Source organism: Hakea prostrata, chromosome 5 (assembly GCF_041222555.1).
Source record: "Hakea prostrata isolate BN-2017 chromosome 5, UWA_Hpros_2, whole genome shotgun sequence".
Lineage (NCBI taxonomy): Eukaryota > Viridiplantae > Streptophyta > Magnoliopsida > Proteales > Proteaceae > Hakea > Hakea prostrata.
The window spans coordinates 56,834,196-56,857,431 of record NC_142604.1 but is presented as its reverse complement, the minus strand read 5'-3'; the positions used below and the strand labels follow the sequence as shown (position 1 = coordinate 56,857,431).

The following is a 23,236-nucleotide window of genomic DNA, read 5'->3' as shown; positions in this document are numbered from 1 at the left end:
AGGTGCTAGTCCTAAAAGGATTTATACTTTGGATAAAGGGTCAGCGAGATATAGAGATTCTGGTGAAATTAGGGTTCAAGGTTTCTAGAGGAAGAAGATGAGGTGCAAGAAAATTCTGCAACTACTACGGGTGGGGCAATGTTGGGGTTTAGAAGTAGGAGAAGAGAGAGAGAGAGGAGGGAGTGCGATCCTAGGAGAGGGTTAATAGGGGGAAGGGGATGCGGGCCTCTAGGGTTTTAGGTAGGGGAGGGGTGCTGCTGCCATAAGGAGGAGAGGGGGGGGGGTGGATTGGGTTGTTTACGGGGTAGGGGATTGAACTTACTTATTAGAGGGTAGACTGGTTCACTCTAGGCTGCTGTAGATGCTGTCACAAGGCTGCCACAGGCTTTAGAAGATGAAGAACAATTGCAGAAAATCAAGCACTCAGCTGTGGGGATCCCTCTTCAAGCCACAACTCCATTTCTCCTTCATTGCTCTTATCAAATTTTATTAATCCAGTTTGAACTGTTTGGAAAGGGGGGGGGGGGGAGGGGAATGGGTTGTATATGGGGTGGGGGATTGAACTTATTTATTGGAAAGTGGACTAGTTCACTCTTAAGCTGCTGTTGGTGCTGTCACAAGCATGGTGGGAGATCTTGCGAGATATCTCATTTTTTTTACATAGGCGAGACTAGATGGAGGTCGAGAGCAGAGAGTTGGGATATCTCGCTATATCTTGCCATATCTCGCCCTGAGTCTCGCTGGAACTCTCAATTTTTGCATTTTTTGTGGATTTCGGCTGGGTTTTCACTGGCAACTACTCTTAGCACATCTACAATATCGAAGGAAGATCAATCATTCTTTGCTTGTCTTATGAACTTATGATTTAATGACATGTATAGAATTTTTAATGGTTGTACAATTTTATTATTCTATTCTTGAAAATTGAGATTGTGATACTCATATGGATGCAATTTAGATAACTTTTAGGTTATTTGATGCATTTGATACACTTGCTCTTCATTTATATGCCTTAAATGTTCTATATTACATGTTGTATAACCTTGCATTCCTTAATCCTATAACGTTTCGGTTTCACACTATGGGTAGACTTAGAAATCACACATAGGGTTGTTTTTCTGTCAAATCCAAGGCCACCAATGTGTTTAAAAGGCCTTAAATAGGCTACTATCAAGTTTCAACCTAATTGGGACCCTAAAACCCACTGAGATGGGTCATCGAGTTGATGCAAAAAAATTGTATATCTCGACCGAGATTTCAACGAGATGGTCGAGATCTCTCTTTTTTAAGGTGGTGAAGATCTCGCTCGAGAGCGAGATCTTCAACCATGGTCACAAGGCTGTTGCAGGCTTTAGAAGGTGAAGAACAATTGCAGAAAATCAAGCACTTAGCTGTGGGGATCCTTCTTGAACCCACAACTCCAATTCTCCTTCATTGCTCTTATCAAATTTTATTAAATCTGAATTGTTTACAAGGCGTGAGGGGCTTTTTATAGCATTTATTACATTGAAGGAATATAACTAGGACTAAAGAAAACCAACTTGAACTTGATTGGGAACCTATTTGGACTCAACTCTGGGAATCCAACTTGGGTTGGAATTCCTTATTGCAAATAGACTTAACTTCCTGATCTACGAAAGTACTCTGAAGTAAGAGTTCCTAAACAGAAGCAGATTGCATAATAATAGATCAACTTTAACAAGGAGTTCTACTTGAATGTGGATTCCTACTAAGACTCCTAATTACGTTAGGACTTAGGACTCTCACAAGTCACAACTAACTTGATTAAGAAAATAAAAGTATGTTCCAACTCTTAACAGCATTGGCAAAGCAACTGGACCGGTATGACCCCGAGAAGGGGTGTAAAATGCCCAAAATACCCCTTAGGATGTTCGGCCAGGTTTAGATACCTCATGGCCTGGGGGCTGTTTTGGGCATTTAATATGAAGTGCCCTATGCTTGCTGACCTTGGTTACATCAGGAGAGGGATGGTCTGGGCAGCCAAGTGGCATGCCTTGCTTTTCCCCAGTCATTTATTTCCAAGATCGCTGGGCTCAGGACGACCTTCTAATGAAAGCTTGTAATGAACAAGTATTGTTAGGGGGCATGAACCTTGTGTACCATGGGGTGCACATGGGTTATGCTCATGCTTATTTTTCCTTTATTATTTTTCTTCTCTTTTTAGTTTGTTGCCTTTTTTTTTTTTATAATTATTTTTTCTATCTTGTTGCTTAGATCTCAAGTAAATCCAGTTTAGGATTGCAAAATTTGTTTCCTTTTTCAGTACTTTGTAATTAGATTGGTAGATATTTGAAGATCTTTCTAATCTGGAAAGATATTTGAAGATCTTTTTGTTGGAAGTTTAGCTATATGATATACAATTGAGGGGGAGAGTCGTATTTTGCATAACTCTCCATTCCCTCCTCCATCTCTTCTTCTTTGCCACCACCTGTCTCTTCTCTGCAGCTGTTGTTATTCTCAACCACTTCTTCTCTTTCCTGTTCTCTATTCTTTCTGGTTATTTTAATTTTAATTTTGTTACATGGTATCAGAGTGGTGGCTATAGATCTTGCTCTGAAATTAGAAAATTACTGGCTTCAGAGTCATTTCTGAGGATATTCGGAGTCTACCTGTTGATGTCTATCTGCCACTATTCTAAAAGACTATTACTGTGCCAACTATTACTTAGGCCTTCTTGTCATCACATCAAGGACTATGAAGATTTAGCTGTTTTTCTACCTTTTCCTACAGAAAACCTGCCTACAGTTGTTGAATACTTGAAAATTATGCTTACCATTCTTGCTTACCAGGAGTTTCTTGCAAACATCTGTAGTGCTTATACTTTAAGACTGATCGTTGGTTATTATTATTTGTCCAAGTGTAATGCTACATGTGAGGGGGAGATTAGAGATTTATCTTATTTCTACTCAAGATTTTTTGAAGTGGAGACTTTTATCCTAAGATGATGTTCTACAGCAACAACAACTACCTACTTGGTCTGCAGTAACCCATACTGCCTTTTTCATACCCATTCTTTTACATACTACTTCCCTTCTTTTAAAGTGCTTATTTGTGGACATTGCAGCTACACCTTTTATCTTCTGTTGTGGAGATTTCTAACTATACCTGTCCCTTGTAATGTAGCCACTAGAGATGCTATACTTTTGAGGCAATTGCTACTTACCACTATTGGCATTATTTGGATAGTGCCTTTGATGTTATTGCTGTTGTTGTACTTATGGGCATGGATCATATTCACTGTTGCCTATTGTTCTCATTGCTGGATAGTGCATTCAGCATTGAGGTTACTTATTGGAGTTGCTGTTGATTATCTCCTGGGTGAAGTTCTCTCATTGTGTATTGGTGTTTGCTAGTGCTTCGTTCGCTCAAGATTAAAATTGTTCTTTAATATATGTTCTTGGTATTCCAAGCTAGAGCCTTTGATATGCGTACTCTAGCTTGAGGGGGAGTGTTAATAAGTATTTTAAGGGGCATGATCCTTGTGTACCGTGGGGGTGCATATGGGTCTTCTTGGGTGAAGTTCTCTCAGTGTGTATTGGCGTTCGCTAGTGCTACGTTTGCTTAAGATTAAAATTGTTCTTTAATATATGTTCTTGGTATTCCAAGCTAAAGCCTTTGATATGCGTACTCTAGCTTGAGGGCGAGTGTTAAAAAGTATTGTAAGGCGCATGGCATGATCCTTGTGTACCGTGGGAGTGCTCATGGGTCATGCACTTGCTTATTGTTCCCTTTATTAGTTTCTTGGTTCTTTTAGTTTGTTTCTCTTTTTTTTTTTGGTTGCTTGGATGTCAAGCAAATCTATTTGGATTACAATATTTTTTTCCTTTTTTAGTTCTTGTTAGACTCAAGATATTTGAAGATCTTTCTAATCTGGAAAGATACTTGGATATCTTTTTTAGTTTGGAAACTTTTGGCTATATAATATATTATTGAGGGCGAGGGTTGTATCTTATGCAATCTCCATTCCATCCGTCATCTCTTCTTCTTCTTTTCCACCTCTTTTCTCTTCTGTGTTGTTGCTGTTCTCAACCACTTCTGTCTTCTTTCTCTTCTCTGTTCTTTCTAGTAGTTTTTATTTTAACTGTGTTTCAAAAGCTAATAGACATGTTTTGACTCTCACAAATGATGGGATGTTTCTTTTGAGCCTCTTTTCTTGAAAAAGCATCCCCCCTCTGATGAGATATGTTCTTTGCACGTGCATACTTGAAACCCTGGAGATATTTGAAGAGAATTTGTTCTGATATAGTCCTATTGTGAATGCTGGCCTGTATATTCAGCATGTTAGTTATGATACAAGAGGTAACAAAGGAATGGTTTATTCTGTCAGTTTTGTGTTGTCTGTGATAAATTGGGGAGATCAACTCTTCATCTTGCTATCGATTTTGATTTTATTGAGGTCATCTGGGGCTGGGTTGTGTCTTCACTTGGTTTGAACTGGAATACCTTGCAGGGAATATAGAGTATCATGAGTTGTTTGGCAGTTTATCACCATTGTAGGAGGTCAAGTAATCATTGCTTTGTTTTTATAGTGCCAACATTTCTAACATATAACAGAGATGAAACTGGTGTTTGACCTCATTATAGTGGGAGCTACTAGGGTGGGTAAGCAGAATTGAATCTTTTTCATGTTCATAGGCAAACTTAGTTTTATTCATATAAGGGTTTTATTTGAGGATCATGAAGTAATGACCGTGTTGGTGTTTTCTGGGTCCTGTCTCAAGTATAACTGCATAAGTGGTAGGTGATCACAGGGGATCATCACCAGCTGGGTATGTAGGGGGATAAAGCAGCAAATAGGGAATGAGGGCAGGTGGCATGGTTTCATTGGGGGGCAGCCACACCTTAGACGTGTCAGCAGGTCGGATCTTTGCAGGGAATGAGACCTACATGTAAGGGGGTTAATTAGGATTGTTTTTGGGGGTATATTAGGGGATATATTAGGGGATAGGAGGGAAGAGATGGGGGAGAGAAGAATTTTGTAAAGGGAATGTATGAGCTGTGCTTGCAGAGGAGATTGAGTTTCTTGTAAAGGGGCAGTCAAATAGAATTCAGGGGTGTGGAATACCTTCTATTTCAGTTGATTGAATCACCTTGGTGATTGATTTAGTTGCTATATTTCTTTGACAGCTTCTGTTATGCCATATGAATTGTCAGGGTGTAGGAGTTTCAGGTCTGCTAACCGAGGTGGTTGCAGGAATTGCCGAGGTCCTATCAGTCCTGTTGTTCATTGTGTGCGTGTCATAGAAGAGGTCTAGGCAGCTTTAAGGGGTGGGACATCCCTAGCATGGGGGGGGTGGGACATCCCTAGCATGGATTGGTTGGACTGTTATATTGAAGATCATCAGCTGATTGAAACCTTTTGTGTGTGCATGTGTATGAGTGTAAGGGTGTATGAATGCAGTTAGTGTTGGTGTAGGAATTGCAGGTGTGCTGGCCAAGGTGATTGCAGGAATTGCCGAGGTCCTATCTGCTCTGTTGTTCATTGTGTTTGTGTCATAGAAGAGGTCAGGGCAGCTTTAAGGGGCTGGATATCCCTATCATGGGTTGGTTGGACTGTTTCATTGAAGATCATCAGCTGATTGCAACCTAGTTACATATATATATAACTTCAATGTTGAATCTTAGGGAGCCTCTCATGCACTTGGCATTTGGCATCTGCTGATTCTATAGCTCATAAGTGGGCTTTCAGGAAGGTTTAGTTCATTTCTTTGTATTCAGTATCTTATGCAATTGATTAGTCCCTTGTAGGGATTATCGTCTTCATCTGCCATGAGATGTTGGCATTGTCATGGTTGCTGTTGGTGTTCTCCTATTAATCCTATCTACTTTATTTACGTTTTGGAATCAGTGTTTGTTTTTTTTTTTTTTTTTTTTGGGGGGGTGTTGTTGGGGGCTGCCCCTTAGAATTGAAGTTATGTTGTTATTAGAAGAAAGTACTGGTATATTCCACTTGATTTGGATTTGCCAAAATTGTGCAGGCGTTCTTGGTTACAGTCCGAAATAAGAAAAGAGTTGGCTACACTTTTGAATTAAGACTGAAATTTAAAGGCAAGTTGTGCTGGCTTGAAATGTATTTTATTATTATCATTATTATTTTTTTATCTTATACATGTTCAAACTATTTCTTGTTTGGCCTTCAGTAAGTATAAAGAATATTTGACATTGAATCAGGTGAGTGGTTAATCAGAGAGGAGAAAAAGAAGATAGAAGGTGATATAGACATACCAGAGTTCTCATTTGGTGAACTGGATGACTTGCTGGTACATTCTGGATCCTCTTTTTTTTTTTTTTTTTTTTTTTTTGGGGGGGGGGGGGGTTGGTGGGGGATTGGTCTTGATAGTGTAATGGCAAGCACTCTCTTGAAGGCAGCATCCAAATCTCTATTCAATTTGCTCTAAAATTGTTGGGTTACAACTTGAAAGCATGCATTTAAGGAAGAAAATGACAGGCATATCTAGTTGATCATGAAACTGAAAATAAAGTGCAACTCAAATTCGAATCCTAACATGTTTCTACATTGGTAACCAAAATAAATAGAAAACTAAATAATAATAAGTACTAAATAAATTTATTAATTGTACCCCTTATTGGATAAAAATTCATTGGACATCTTTGTGGGTTTGGGTGTTTAAAGCCTAGCATGGTAGTCCAACCAATCAAGTGTTATTGGATCAAGTCTTTTCCTCATAAAACAACTTGCCATAGGAGGAATGTATTGGTAATCTTCTTGAGATTGATAAATGGAAAATCTTTTGCCGGCAAGAATTTCCTCTCAACTCCATCATGTTGAAAATAATATGTATTTTCGTGGCCCCAATGCTTGGCTTTCTTGTCATACAATATGGGTGTCCCAAAAGAATGTGATATACTTCGAAAGGAAGAACATTGCACTATACCTGATCAATCATACTTTTATTAACCTTAATAAAAAAGGTTTCTGTTGTTAACACATGCAACCTTGCAGGGAGGTTTGGGGGTAGGGGCGTCAGGCGTGTTTCAGATATATGGTTATAGAGAGGTGCCTAGGTCAATCACTATATCGTGTAGGTTGTCATTACATCACACTCCTCTTTGAAACATATTATTTTGACGTTGATTTTTATCTTCGTTGTTTGAAACTTTTCATGTAGGAAAAAGAGTACTGGGTTTTCTCTTTTCTTTTCTTCTTCTTCCTCTTTTTTTTTTTTGGGGGGGGGGGTGGGGGTTTGTCTTAAGCTCTCTTTTAATCATCAACTACAAGGCTTAAGTTCTCTTTCAGCCACTAGATTGACTGTACCTATTTGTGATCGCTCCTTCGATTCAAAAGGTATGTTATCTTTGTAAAGGTAGTTTACCAGTTGCTTAGGGCACTAGTACTCTTATGTCAATTCTGCTTACACATAGGCACCGGATGGCAGAGTTGGAATGATGTGACCAGCCAGAGACAGCCCAGGAGGGGCTGAAAAAGGGCCCAAGCCCACTAGTGGGAATCAACATGGGTATTTTGGTCATTATCCACCCTTGGTTCGAGCCCTATTTAGTTGGAACAATTCCAGCTATTTTTGTGGTGTCCTTTCCTACTTTTCTTTTGTTAGTCTGAGTCCTAGTTTATGAGTTATTTAAGAGTTTTAGTTTGAGTAGAAGTTCTTTAATTAATTAGTGGTGGGTCCTGAAGTTGCCAAATAGGAATCCTAATTAGAAGTTAGTTGGGTTTTCTTTAAGAGTTCAAGTAGGAGTCTTAGTATCATCTATAAAGAGTCTAAGGTTGTAATTCAATTCAGTTTTTGATGAATGAAGCCAGGAAGTGTGCCAATGTGCTTCAAGTCTGAGAAGCCCTGTGGCAACCAGTGAAGTCATTCCTCTCTTAGATTCTGAACAGCAACCTGCGATCACAAGCAAGTCTCATTCTAGCCCTTCCCCCCACCCCTATTCTCTCTTTCCAGCCTTTGAATCCCTTTCCCCAAACTCTGCTGTAATCCCAGAACCCCTGAAATCGGATTGCAGGCCTTTTCCTCCCCATCCTCCCCTTCTTCGTCTAACCTGTGATTCCTTCCTTCTGCAGTATGATAGCCATGGAATCCCCAAAAATTCCCATCGCAGCCTGTTTTGTTATTCCGGAAATTCTGCAACTCCATCCCTTCTTGATTCTATGCTAAATTTACAAGAAAGAAAAAGAACAGAAGAGAAAATAGAAGAAAGAAGAAAGAAAAAAGAACAGAAGAAAGAAGAAAGAAAAGAAAAGACCGAAAAGATGACAAAAGAATAGAAAGAAAAAGAAAGCAAGCAAGAAAGAAAGAATGAGAAAGAAGATCCAATTGTATTCTAGAAGGCACCACAAAGTCCTTGGCCTAGTCGCAAGAACCTAACCCCCTTCCCACCTGTGCCGCAAGCCTTCTTCCTCCCTTTTCCTTTAGCTAGAACACAACCTACCCATCTTCAGCTACCTAACAAACCCCAAGTCTTCCCACTTTATTCTTGTGTAATATTGGGTATCCCTAAACCCCAGATTTATCCAAATCTATTCCATCTTTCTGATTATTAAATCCCTAACCCATACCCATCCCGAACTCATTCCATTCTTTCCTGTGGGCTACCCAAATTTGAAATGGATCCCATATGGTGTGGTTTCTTGTTGCTGGTTCTAGTTAAGGAGAATCCTGGAAGTTCCAACACAGACCCTGGGTTCCATCATGGAACCATGCTGTGGTAAAGAATATGGCCAACTAGGCAAGGGTGTTATCAACGAGGTAGTCATTTCGGGCTCTCTTCTATTTGATACACAAATCGTGGAACTCTTCTGTATCAGAGTCGACTTGAAGCAAGTGCAGCACTAATTTGAGGATGCAAACCATAGCAAAGTTGCATGATCTATTCTTCTTTACTTCTTCATCCCTATCAAAACCAGATTTGAGTAGCATTACTTAACTTATAAAAAAAAATTGACAAATTTTAATTCTCCTGTTTCAACTTCACAAACATAAGTTGCATTCATTGCTAGTAGTTGGTAGGCAAGAAGTTCTATTCATGATTTAATGCCTCAGGTTTGATTTTTCTGTTATTGCTTGGCCCATAGTTGTCAAGGCGACGCTGGGGTCCTCAAGGGTGGGAGGTGACCTTCACCTTTTATTATGTGCATTAGGCAGTCACCTTGACCCTCGAGGCATCACCGCCTCAGATGCCTTATTCAAAATGTTTTTTAAAACAAAAGATGCTTAATTAAAAGGTATTAATTTAGATGCATATCTAACTACTGTAATTGGATGCTGTATCAAAACTAAACTGTATAGTAGGTATCACTTACCCGGGAGGGGGGGAAGAAGAAAAAAAAAACGCTTAATCTTCTTCTTCACTACACACGTGATACAGAAGAATTCAAAATCCCTAACCTAAAAACCCTTCCCGACATTCAGCTTCTTCCCGTTGCCCGACTCCCCTCTCTCTTCTTCAGTAGAAAGTATAGCTCCCGTGACCTTTTGGTTACTTGCAAAGTCCTATTTCAGCAGGTTCTTGATTATGAAATGAATAGTGGATGATAGTGTAATATGTTATAATAGATTATGAATTACTGATTTTATAAAAAAGTTACGCAGTAGTTAAATATTTTTAATTTATTTTGGACCTAGGGTGTGGTGGAGTATGCACCCTAGATGGCTACTAGGGTGCTGCTATTCATTTTGCTTTAGGTTATGTGTGTGTGTATATGTGTATGTGTCTCTATTTTGATATTTTTTTAAAATTTTTTTTTTATGTGGTGTCCTCTCTTCTTTTTCTAGTTTGTGGTGGAGTACTGCACCCTAGATGGCTAACAGGGTGCTGCTAGCCATTTTGCTCTAGGTTATGTGTGCGTGTATATATTTACATATAAGTGTATGGGATGTACAATAAAAATGTCATTTCAAATACCTTGACTGCCTTTGAAGTGCCTCAGCGGGTGCCTCACTGCCTCAACTGTCCTAAATCGCCTAAATCGCCTCGTCACTGTGACAACTATGGCTTGATTCAATGGAAGTGGGTGGTGGTGGTGGTTGTGCAAGACTTGAGCTGTGTCTTTCAGCTTAGCTTTTGGAAATAATACTATACTGGCTTTAGTGAAATCATTGCCATTTGAACTAGTCTCCGAAGTTCAAACTATGAATCCAGTCAAGTTACTGCTCTAGTTATTACCTTTACAAAATCAAATACATCCAACTTTGCTTTTCTCTCAGTTCTCTGATGATGGAAGTGGGGGTGGGTGGTGGTTGTGCAAGACTTGAGCTGTGTCTTTCAGCTTAGCTTTTGGAAATAATACTATACTGGCTTTAGTGAAATCATTGCCATTTGAACTAGTCTCCAAAGTTCAAACTATGTCCAGTCAAGTTACTGCTCTAGTTATTTCCTTTACAAAATCAAATACATCCAACTTTGCTTTTTCTCAGTTCTCTAATCATCATCAGACCAGATCCATGGGGTGGGGGTGGTAGTGCAAGAGTTGGGGTGATCTTGGTGGTGTACCATAATGAGGTGCTGATGTGTTTGGGCTGGAAGAATCCCAATAAGCATGGGATGCTTTCCTTTATTTGAAGCTTTCAATTGATTTATGGAAGCTTGCGTAGGCTTTACCAACATCTTAATAGAATTGATAGTGGTAGTAAGAAAATCAAATTTTGCACCACTTCCAGTCTTCCAAGAGGTAAACTGTTGGAGGATTTGATGGTTGGCTTCCGTCGTGAAGATGAATAAGTGTATACTAGAGGACAACATTGTAACAGTAAATGAATCAAAGTTTATAAGAATAATTGAGAACTTGTAATTTGTAATTGAGTTAAATACTGTAAGTGAATGAAATTCTATGAGTGGATGGCAAAATTTGTAAATGAAAGGAAACACATTCAGGGCTTTAGTGTATAAGTGAGGCATGAGTAATCTTGGAAACAACTATAAAGGAAAAAGAGAAGAGAGGGGCTCTTCTGGAATGAAAGAAAAACATTTAACTCTTGAAAACAAGTAAACATAAGAGGTTAAAGCTGGGGTTTTGAAAAAATGATTATTAAGGGAGAGGAGGATCTTCAGAAAAGGGACTTATGGAAGACTTTGAGGAAACTTGGGACTCTTTTCTTCTAGTGGGGGAAATGGAGAAAATTGTCTTCAACAAGGAGATTTTGGAGATCCCAGTCAGCTTCTTTTGCTTTACTCCGTATTTTTTTTCTTCTTTTTTCTAGACTAGACAATATATCTTGCCTTCTTGGATTCCCAATCAGTCATGACTCATGACTGATCCTGATCCCCGTTTTTCCGGCTTCGGTTAGGTGGATTGAGTATGTGGGCTGACCCAAATCAGATGATCTAGCCGATCCTTGACTCTAAAAATTTCATAGCCCAACTATATGATAGTTGGAGGAGGGTGGAAGATGGGGGTGGTGTAGTGAGGGGGAGGGAGAAGGAAACTGGATCAAGGCTGGATCATGTCATTGAAGGTCAATTACCACGAGTGTACATATTCTAGTCTGATATTGTGGTAGCTTTAGTGGTGGTGAAGGCATGGAAGTTGTCTTTGAGCTTCTGCTGAGATTCCTTGTCAGTGTTAATTGAAAGCATTGAGATCATCTCCAAGTAATGACAGTGGTGGAATAAAGGGATCTAGGTGCTGACCATTGGGAAGGGGAGTTTGTAGTGGGGGGGGGGGGGGGTAAATTCAAGTTCAGATCTACACAAACTTAACCCATCAAATTTGTCCTAAACCTTAAGCATATCATTCCTTTAATCATAGTGACCTTAGTTCTTGGTTTTGCTCTTCCTTAAAAAGGAAAACTTTGTGCTTTTTTGCCATTCTAACCATCCTATTCGAAGATACACATTTTCTTTAATTTTTCTACTGTCTAAAACCCCGAGAAACAAGGAACCGTATTTCTCCCACTTTAGCCATCCAAACCTAACCAAACTTGGAGGATCATGTGCCTATGGTCCAAGTTTTAATTTATACTGACACCTATAGACCTTAGTTCCCCACTTCAAGGAATTTATTCCATATTGCCTATAAGCTAAGTATCTGTTGGATTCTACTAGGAGTTCAATTAGAGTTTGTATTCATGTAAAATTCTATTCCTTGTAATAATGTACTTTCCATTTAATTATAAGTAGAGGGCTTGAGATCATTGATCAATAAGCCATTCTGCCAAACATTGTGTTTCACAACATGGCATTAGAGCCTAAATACGATTAGGGAAGTGGAAAAAAAAGGAAGTGTCGAACCTACCTCCTCGCCTCTCTCTCGTTGTCGTTGTCGCGCTGTCACAAAAAGAGTGTCGAGAGTGAACCTATCTCCTTCAAAACCCATCGAAACCCATTGAAGGGCCATCGTCTCTCTCCTGTTGCAGCTCTTCAAACCCATCGAAACCCCATCGCCCTTTCTTTCGGCTAGTCTTCCAATACCGCTGCTGCACTAAGTTCTTCAATTCTGCTGCATACCGTGAGAAAAGACCAAGAATAGAGGAAAAAAGGGGAAAGAAGAAGAACATAAGCACTCCCCCGCTGCTCTGCCTCTGCCGCTGCACTCCACCGCTGCTCCTGCCTCCGCCGCTGCACTATAGTGAGTTATTTCGAACATTCTATCTTCCTTTCCCTACCGCTGCACTACCTGCAACTTTTTTTCTCTCTGGTTCTTCATCTGAAACTTGCGATTCATCTGAAGCTTGCGATTGGGGTTCTAGCTTGTGATTCGATTAGCCCAAAACATATTAGGCCAAACTAAACAGATATTTAAGGGTTAATTTTGTAAATTTACATATGTAGGGACTTATATGTAAATTTGTATAAGTTTAGAGACCTATTTGCAAATTCTGATTTTTCAGGGACATATTTGTAATTACTTAAAGAGAAAAAGAAAAAAAAAAGGGAAGGGAGAAGAAGAAGACATGGTGTTTCCTTGTATGTACTGTTTAAATTGTGATTTGGCTATTGAATTCTACGACGTTTCAGTTGAAGGGTGAAGACTGAAGAACTGCAAACAATTTTTTTCAACGTGGCAACTATAGACGGTACTACTGCTCCCACCGGCTCTGAACATTACCCCACTCTTCATCCTTTTTCGGTAAGATTTGATGGAACAAATTATTTGATTTTGTCTCGATCTGTTTACCTAACTATTGTCAAAAGAGGACTTGTTGGACACATTAAGGGCACCACTATCAAACCTACTACTACAAGTGTTTTACAGGATAAATGGATCTCAAATGACTCTTTTATTATGTCATTCCTTTTGAATTCCATGAATCCAACTATTGCCCGTGGGTTACTTGATACTGCAGCCCAAATCTAGAAGGCTACTACTGAATCCTATGGATAGTTGGGGAATGATGTACAGGTTTATGAGCTACGAAAAAGCTTCATGAGACTACCAAAAGGAACTGATTGTGGCCCAATATTATGCTGAGTTGCGCTCTCTTTGGCAAGAGTTGGATTATTATGGGGATTATCACCCCACTAATCCAGATGATGTGACTACTTATAGGAAGCACATTGATAAGATTTGGGTATATGACTTCTTGACAGGTTTGAATGTGGGATATGATCAGATCAGAGTGCAAATATTAAGTCGTTCTCCCTTTCCTACACTAGAACAGTCTTGTGCACTTGTTCAGTGTGAGGAAAGCCGTCGATTAACCATGTTTTATGCTCCTATTGTGGAGAAATCAGCCTTACAGTCTGTTAGCACTAAATCTGATTCAGTTAAGGAGATTGTCAAGTGTGAACACCGTCACAAACCATATCATACCTAGGCCAATTGTTGGAAGCTCCATGGGAAGCCTGTTGATTTTGAGCAAAAAAGAGCACAAAAAAGAGGAAAACCGAAAGCTCATATTTTCGAGACATTTTCCACAACACCCTCTGCAGATGTTGGTCTTTCACAGGAGGAGTTAGCTACTCTTGGGCGTATTTTGCAGTCTTCTACTGCCGGTACAGCCTCTATCACTGCTTTCTCTACTAACCAAACCAACTCCTACCTTGCTACTTCAGGTAAAACTTTTACAGGCTTCCAAGTTTCTTCTGTTTCTACTCCTTGGATCATTGATACAGGAGCCACAGATCATATGACAGGTTTATCCTCCTTTTTCTTACAATATTCTCCAACTTTTGGAAAGGATAAAGTTCGAATAGCTGATGGCTCCTATTTTTCCATTGCTGGAAAAGGGACCATTCAACATTCTCCATCACTTTCTTTGTCTAAAGTTTTACATGTTCCCTCTTTCTCTACTAACTTGCTCTCTATCAGTAGTCTTACACATAACTTGAATTGTAAAGTGACATTTTTTCCGTTCTACTGTGTCTTCCAGGATCTAGTCACGGGGAATGAGATTGGACGTGGTAAACTAGACAAAGGACTTTATTTGCTCGATTCGATTGAATGATCTACTTTTTTTCTGACTTCATCTTCTAATTAGGTCCATTCAGTAATATCAGACCTTCATCAGTGGCATCGTAGGCTAGGTCACCCCCCTCTCAGGAACTCTTAAGAAAATATTTCTTGATTTAGTTTCTTCTTGTAATGAGGATGATTTTTTTTGTTAAGCCTGCATTTTTGCGAAGCGGACTCGTTCTACTTATTTACCTTCTTCATAATAGAAAAACTATTCCTTTTATGCTAATTCATACTGATGTGTGGGGTCCCTGCCGACGTGTGTCTATTACTGGCCATAATTACTTTGTTACTTTTATTGATTGTCACTTTCGTTTACATGGCTTTATCTTTTAAAACAAAAAATGAGGTTTTTCGATGTTTTCGTGATTTTCATAATATGATTAAAACTCAGTTCAATGCCACTGTGAAGATCCTTCACAGTGACAATGGCACAGAGTATATTGATGGTAAATTTCAGAGATATCTCTCTGACTTTGGCATAATACACCAGATCAGTTGTGTTGATACGACTGCCAAAAATGTGGTTGCCGAAAGGAAGAATCAACATCTCTTAGAGATATAGCCCTTTCCATTATGATTGCTATGAATGTACCTGACCAATACTGGAGTGATGCTATACTCACTGCTTCTTACCTTATGAATAGGATGCCCAATAGGATACTTGGTTTTAAATGTCCTAATGAGATTCTCCAGGGAGCCTCTCTTTTTATTATTCCCCCAAAGATTTTTGGATGTGTGTTATGTCAGAATCATTGCCCACCAGAGTAAGTTGGCTCCCCGTGGCCTACGCTGCATATTTTTGGGTATTCTGCTACTCAGAAACGGTATAAATGTTATCATCCTCCTTTTAGGAAAACCATTGTATCCATAGATGTAATTTTTAATGAGTCTTGCCCTTACTATACACCTTTCTCTGGGGAGAGTCCTAGAGGAGAGATGTTCTTTCCGACTCTAGATCTTCCTATCACACATCAACACAACTTAAGAGTCTCAGAAGAGTTTCCTGACCAGGGGGAGACTTCGGCCAATATACTTGTGGACTCTAATCCTCCCCCCTCATTTTCAGAACCATGTGAAGAACCTAGCCAGGGGGAGACCACTCCTGGGAGATACACTGTTGAGGTCTTTCAAAACCAGATTGACCAAAATAAGGAGGTGCAGACTTATCAGAGGTAGAATTACAATCGGCTAAAACAGGTGGAGAAAGGTGATACATTGCCACTTCAGTCTCTTGCTCCAGAATCAGATTCTATTGTTCCCTGAAGGTATCTTCTTTTGATCTTCCTATTGCTGTTAGAAAAGGAGTCAGATTTTGTATTCAACATCCCATAGCTAAATATGTTTCTTATAACTCTTTGTCTGACTCCTACCGTGCTTTTATATTCTCTTTGTCATCTGTATTTGTTCCTAAAAGTTGGCAGGAAGCCTATGCTGATAAGAGATGGAAGGCAGCTATGGTAGAGGAAATGCAGGCAATGAAGAAAAATGACACTTGGGAGCTGGTTACACTTCCTCATGGAAAAAAATTAGTGGGCTGCAAATGGGTGTTTGTGGTTAAATAAAATATGGATGTATCAGTCAACAAGTTGAAAGCTAGACTAGTTGCAAAGGGGTTTACTCAGACCTATAGGATTGATTATCAGGAGACTTTTGCCCTTGTTGCGAAACTAAACACTGTCAGAGTTCTGTTGTTTAGCTGTGAACAAAGACTGGAACTTGCACCAACTAGACGTAAAAAATGCCTTCTTACATGGGGAGTTAGCGGAAGAAGTTTATATGAAAATCCTACATGGTTTCTCCGATGACAATACTGCAGGGAAAGTTTGTCGGTTGAAGAGGTCAATTTATGGGTTTTAACAGTCTCCTAGATGCTGGTGTGGACGCCTCTTGAAGGCAATGACTTCTATTGGATACAAGCAAAGCAATGCTAATCATACACTATTTGTCAAGAAGTCAGGTACTAACATCACACTTCTCATTGTCTATGTAGATGATATTGTCATCATAGGGAATGATGGTGAAGAAATTCAAAAGTTGAAGGACTTTCTTGGCAGAGAGTTTGAAATTAAAGATTTAGGGAAGTTACGGTATTTCTTAGGGATTGTGGTGGCTCGATCAAAGAAAGGTATATTCCTATCCCAAAGAAAGTATGTCCTAGATTTATTATCAGAAGTGGGAATGTTGGGGTGTAAAACAGTTGATACCCCTATTGAAACTGGAGCTAAACTTAAAGAAAAAGAGGGAGAACTAGTGGATAAAGGAAGATACCAAAGGCTGGTAGGGAAGTTTATTTACTTGTCCCACACCAAGCCAGACATCGCTTATGCTATAGGATAGTGAGCAAATTCATGCATGATCCATATTTGGCTCATATGAAGGCCGCTACGAGAATACTACAGTATTTGAAGGGAACTCCTAAAAGGAATACTTTTGTCACCCACTAATAATCTAAAAGTAGAAGCATACACTGATGCAAACTGGGCTGGATCTCTAGACAGGAAGTCAATTTAAGGTTACTGTACCTTTGTTGGAGGTAATCTAGTTGCTTGGAGAAGTAAGAAACAGAATGTGGTAACTTTATTTAGTACCGAAGCTGAATATAGAGCTATGGTTTGTGGAGTTTGTGGGCTACTATGGTTGAAAGGCTTGCTGCAAGATATTGGTGTCCAAGTTCCAAACCTTATGATGTTATATTGTGACAACAAGGTTGCTATTAGTATAATCCGGTGCAATATGATCGAACTAAGCACATTGAAATTGACAGGTTTTTTGTCAAAGGAAAGTTGGACCAAGGGCTTATCTGCATGCCTTTTGTAAGATCTGGAGACCAAGTAGCAGATGTTTTCACTAAGGGTTTGAAAGAAAGAGATTTCCTTCCTATTGTAGGCAAGTTGGGCATGACTAATATCTATGCCTCAACTTGAGGGGGAGTGTTGGATTCTACTAGGAGTTCAATTAGAGTTTGTATTCATGTAAAAGTCTATTCCTTGTAATAGTGTACTTTCCACTTAATTATAAATAGAGGGCTTGAGATCGTTGATCAATAAGCCATTTTGCCAAACATTGTGTTTCACAACAGTATCCTTGATGCCGTTTGTAAACTAACCCTTTGCACTTGAAACCAAACTTTACTACCCTATATAAGGTCAATGGGAGTTTTCACTTTTCACATAGACCAACTACTACATCACATTACTGCCCATATCATAGACCTCTAGAAACCACCTTGGATGTTACCGTGGATCCCCAACTCCTACATCTTTGGATGTTACTCAACGTAGAACTAGTCCAACCTATTTCTGGTCTGACAATTCTCAAAGAGAAAACAGAGCTGACCTCAAGTGGTGCTCAATGTTCAATCTGTATTTTTCCCATTTATGGGGCTGTCTATATATAGCTGAATAATCAGCATTATAATTGGAATCCTTTGGAGAGTTGGACTTGATTAGATGACTGGACTAGCACACCCAACTCAATAGAACCTGGACATTTGAATTTAAATAGAGAATGATAGTAACTAATTAAGATATGAACAGGCTTATCTACCTTAATGTTAAATTGGACTAGAAAATTAAAGCAATCGGACCAATTGAATCATGGTTTCAGTTACAAACATAAGAAAAGGGCTGAAATAACACCACGTGGATTTTTGTGCTTAATTCATGTACCCATGTTTTAGGTCCATTTAAGTTGACGGATTACATTGGTAACCCACGGAATGAGATCTAATGCCTATATGACCACTTATTGCTAGGAAAAGGAGCCTAAATCCGTGTTACATTTGCATTTGGGGAGGAAAAAGAGTCCCAGTAATTCCAGTCAGTGAAATCTAGTCAATGGAAGGGGGAGGGAAAAGAGTCCCTGTAATTCAAGTAAGTGATTATATTTGACAAAAGAGACAGACTTAAAAGAACCAAATGATATCTGACAGGTGGAGGAGGGAAAAAGAAATGAGATCAGATTTCTTTCGAGTATGTAAAGAGAAAATGTGTAGAAGAGAGAACAGAACAGCAGAACAGAAAAAATAAGGTTTGGAATACCAATTCCGTCCAACAATATCAAAACTCAACTTTTTCAACTTTTTTGGCAGAAGGGAAAAGAAAAAGGGGAGGGGGCGGCTGTTATGACTTACATATTGACCTTCTAGAATCCTACTTTGGCTCATAAATGGATTCTAACGGTTTTCCTTTGAAATCAACCTAGGGAATCTTTGTTCCATAGGTTTATGAGGTCATGGGTTAAGTGACTATGCCAAGTATGGTACTAGGTTATAAGGGATAGTCTTTTCTCATGTTGTACTTCATTTTTTAAATGTTCATCAGTCTAGTGTCTAGGATAATAGCTTTTAAGTTTTATGAGTTGTAAGACTATTTAGCCCCTTAAAGGGAAGAATAAAGGCAGTTCATATTATTTGATTACTTTTCTGAGCCTTGAGTGTGTTTATGTGTGTGTGTTTTGCTGATGCAACTACTGATTTATGTCAACGTTGGTCAGAGAAGGTCTAAGAGTTTGAGTATTTCCTTGTATTTGTTGAAGTCAAGCCAGATCCTTGGTATGGTTGAATAGGTATCCTTAAAGAGGCCACTCCATTTACTCCACAGCTCTATAAGGCTCTCTCAACAAGGTAATCTTGAAGCCTACAGTCCATTCCCCTTTCCTATCACATATTTTTGTTTTCTTGAATTTTCTGACTTCTCGACATGCGTAAAATTTGAGGTCAGATCTAAACCAATTTAACCGTCTAATCTGTCCCAAACTTTAGGCATGTCATCCCCCTAATCCTAGTGACCTTAGTTCTTGGTTTGGCTCTTACCAAAAAATGAAAAGTTCTTGGTTTTGTGCCATCCTAACCTTCCATTTCAAAGTATACATATTTTCTTGAATTGTTGGACTACCTAAAACTCCAAAAAACAAGAGACTACATTTCTCCCAATTTAGCCATGCAGATGTAGCCAAACTGGGAGGATCATATCCCTATATCATTATCTACATTCCGTCCAAGTTTTAAGCCGGCACCTATAGACCTTAGTTCCCCACTTCAAGTTTTAATTCCATATTGCCTATTAGCTAAGTATCCTTGATTCCCTTTGAAACCTAATTTTACTACCCTACATAAGATCAATGAAAGTTAGCCACATAGACCAACTACATCATAGACCTCTAACCTCCAAGGTTCAACCTGCTCTTGAGGGCAATCTAGCCCTTGAGAAAAAGCGAGATCTTGCTTGAGATCTGGTATTTTTTTGGGCAACTCGAGTGAACTCGAGGGTTCAATATCAGGAAGCTTTAGTCCTTTTCAACACATTGGTTGCTTCAGACTTGTGAGAAGACAACCCTAAGTTTGAAACTGAAATGCTATAGGAATGGACATGCAAGGTTATAAAACATGAAAGATAGAACCATTAGGGCTTAAAAATGAAAAGCAAGTGATAAGATACATCGAAAAACTTAAATACCAATAGAATTTCATTCATACGAGTACAATAGAACATCACATTTTTTACTTTGAAAAGTACAATAATACAACTATCATAAGTTCAGTATAAATCATAAGTTCATAACAAAAGTGTTGGGTATGGCTCATGCTTCACATTCTGTTGTCAACGATTTTCCCCCTGACCCACATGGGCCTCGGGATTTCATTTGCTGTTTGAGCACTTATTAGCCCATGAATAGCTGTTGTGGCCTTGGTTGAAGAACTTCAAATGGCCTTGTTTAATCTTCCTTTCTTGATGTAGATGTGCTAAACCTTGCTACATGTTAAGATCGGCGTCAATCTGATAAAAAATGAGGTTTATATGGTCTCAGCAAGTTGGGAGGCGAGAGGAAGTGAGAGAAGGCGAGACAAGTTGAGATCTCAACTTGTCTCGCTTGAAAAAGGGGATTTAAAGCAATGGGTGGACCGAGATTTCGAGTCAAAAGTGAGATTTTGCATTTTGTGTGACTCGCCTTAGATCTTGCTTGAGACCTCACAAAAGCAAGATCTTGAGCGAGATTTGGAGGCATGCTAACCTGCCACCTAAAAGAAAAATGAAAGCCTTTTCTTGAAATTTCAAGAAACCCTTTCTTGGACCCATTTGAGTGTTTTTTTTTTTAAATCTTGGTTACTAACTCACATTCATTTGAGGCTGCATTAGGAGGGGGTCCAAGTTTGGCCCAAATCCAAGCTTGTCCTACCTTGAGGCCAAACAGGGCTTGGGCTGGTTTTTTCCAGCCCTAAGGTGGAGGGTTAGGGTTGAAAAAGAAGTCTTGAGTCATGGTTGGGCTGGGTTAGGGTTGAGGCCTCCGGTCCAACCCATACATTGAATTTATAGTGATTTTCTACTTTAGCCTTTTGGTCATCTAAGGGTTCCTACCGTTCACTGTCAAATCAATAGGGTGTATTTTTGTTTCTGTTTTTATTTTGTGCACATAAATGGGTTTATTAGATTCTAATAGTGCTAAAAATGGCTAATAAGTGCCAAACAAATTAATCATGGCTTTATTCATCCCAAAAAAGAGAGGAGATCAATCATGGCGACGTGGCTCAGCCCACCCTGATCAGGGTCACCTGGGTAGGCATGAGCTGGGTTGAATTTGGTGAGGTCGGGCCTGGGTTGACTTTTTCAACCCTGAGTTAGGGTTAGGGTGGGCTAGGGCTGACATAAAGGGTGCCAGGGTTGGGCTATAGTTTTGGATAACACAGTCCAGCTAGGCCTTTTTCTATCCTTCAATTTAACATACTCTCTGGGTATTATGTATTCTAATTTAACCAAGACACCTGTGGCTTTTCCTTTTTCTTTCTTTCCTTATTTATTTATTTTAATTTTTGGGTTGGGTGGTAACCGACACCCTTGTTTAATTATTAGGTTGTCTAATTTAAGTGGCACCTACTATTGAACCCATGACTAACTTCATCCCCAATTTATAGGCCCGTTACAAGGAAACCTGAGAAAGTAAAACCCCTAACGTATAACTAAACTATCAAATGTCAATTTCAGTCCATTGGACTGCTATAAGCACCTTATAAGCTTCCTAAATTTAGATATAGGCCTTCATGTGGGATTAATGCCTAATGTGACAACATTGAGACAAACTAGTCCTTGAGTTTTGTAGAATGGTTGAAATAAAATCACATGAACGGAGGCTATAAACTCCTTAGCGAAAATATGAATGAGATTGTCATCGCCCAAACTTGGATAAAGGTAGGGGTGAAGTCCTTGCTGTCACTGATCAGATGATGGTTAAAACCAAGAACCATCTGAAACATTTCATCAAATTTGTGTCTCAGAGCTTGAGTATTCAAATAATAATTGAAGAAGAAGAAGAACAACAGCAACAATAACTACAACAATAATAAATAACAATAAAAATAACAATAACAATAATAATAATAATAATAACTCTTACTGGTGGCACTCTAGTGTTTATCCATACTAAAGTTTCAAATTCAATCTATAGAGTTTACCTCTCGAATTACTCTTAATTGCATCTATCTAATAAATCTCTTGAGTCATTCTTTGACTCTATCACCAAAAGCATACTTATCTCAATCATCTGGATGTAAACAAAGTGAATTACTGATAAACGAATTACTTAATAGTTTTTTCCCCCAACCATTTAAAGGGGGAAACAAACAATTTTAGAAGAGTTAGTATCCGAGACACCCCAGGAATCTTGCCCCAAGATACAAACTTGACATGAAAATGCAAAATTCTCGTTCTATTGCATGTCTTAGGACTAAAAGTGGTTGGTTAACAATCCAGATGGCGCGAGTTTTTGGTAGCATCATCTGTTTTTGAGTATTGGGTTGAATGCTATCTTTCATTGTTTACAATAATGTAAAATCATCCCCGCCTTTTGTGCAGATGGAAGTGAGAGTGGGTGAAGCTATGGATCTTGCACAGCAAGATAAGACACAAATTTCCGAGGACATGAGGCGGTTTCTGGAGCCAATTCGTGAAAAATTGCATCAATTTGAACAGGAGCTCAAAGACATGTAGAATGGCTTATGTTTTTTCTCTCATTGTTTTCTTTTGGTTTCCCCATGACTGTACACTATCGGTGAACTGGCTCCTCGTCCTTTGAGTAAATTCATCAAAACAGTTATTGTGGGGTTGAAACTTGAAACTGTGTCAGAAGAAACATAAACTATTTCCCTTGAACATGTGATACAATGTAGGTTTGTGTGGAAGCGAAGCTACTCTCGTATAAGTGTATAACTCGCTCCATCGTTCGTGTTCACAGTTCACTGACATCCAAAATCTGGTGGTTGATTATGATCTAGCAAAATGCGTGTTGGTGGAATTAGGCACCAGTTCGCTTTGATGTACCTGTTCCGTCTTTAGCCTTCTTATTTCTTTTAAATTTGTTGTCTATTGGGTAGTCAGGATACTGAATGAATAAAAAACCGGTGTCAGATCGACCTATTCTTGCTGAAGGAGGCCGGGACCATTGGGAACCCCAAGGTTTTACAAGCCTCTGTGTGATTGCACACTTGAGTTGGGGTCATCCTCGGGCAATCTTTTGGTATCAAGGTAAAATTAAAAAGGAAACAGTAAATTTTAGAGGTTTCAGCAGGATACCCACTAAGTGGGTTTCAAATTCTTGATTGCTCACTTAAGTGGTTAAATAAATTGAAGGTGCCCACCTTACTCATTGAAAATTTGCAGTCAAAGCTTGACTGTTAAGGTGGGTAATTTTAATTGATTCATGTATCATTTGTTATATGAAATGATCAAATTGTCCCAAGTCACTTAAATGACACCCTAGGTGGATCTTCTTCCCAAATATTGTTGGAAACCCACATCGTTGGGGACCACCACAGCCCCTGCCCTGCCGGTGACAACAACCCTTCCCCAC

At 39.2% G+C, this 23,236-nt stretch overlaps 1 protein-coding gene across 2 annotated transcripts in view; it reads left to right on the top strand.

The window, feature by feature from the left end:
- Positions 1-22,904, top strand: part of LOC149016708 (chaperone binding / ATPase activator) — a 34,716-nt gene extending 11,812 nt beyond the window's left edge. The window contains exons 5-7 of one of the 2 annotated variants that reach the window (XM_089154788.1): positions 6,000-6,069; positions 6,193-6,281; positions 22,243-22,904. In XM_089154788.1, the coding sequence (XP_089010914.1) occupies positions 6,000-6,069; positions 6,193-6,281; positions 22,243-22,377 (294 nt within the window). In that variant the 3' untranslated portion in view covers positions 22,378-22,904. The remainder of the gene's footprint in view (positions 1-5,999; positions 6,070-6,192; positions 6,282-22,242) is intronic. The other variant, XM_089154787.1, reaches the window with a different exon arrangement.
- The last annotated feature ends 332 nt before the right edge of the window (positions 22,905-23,236 follow it).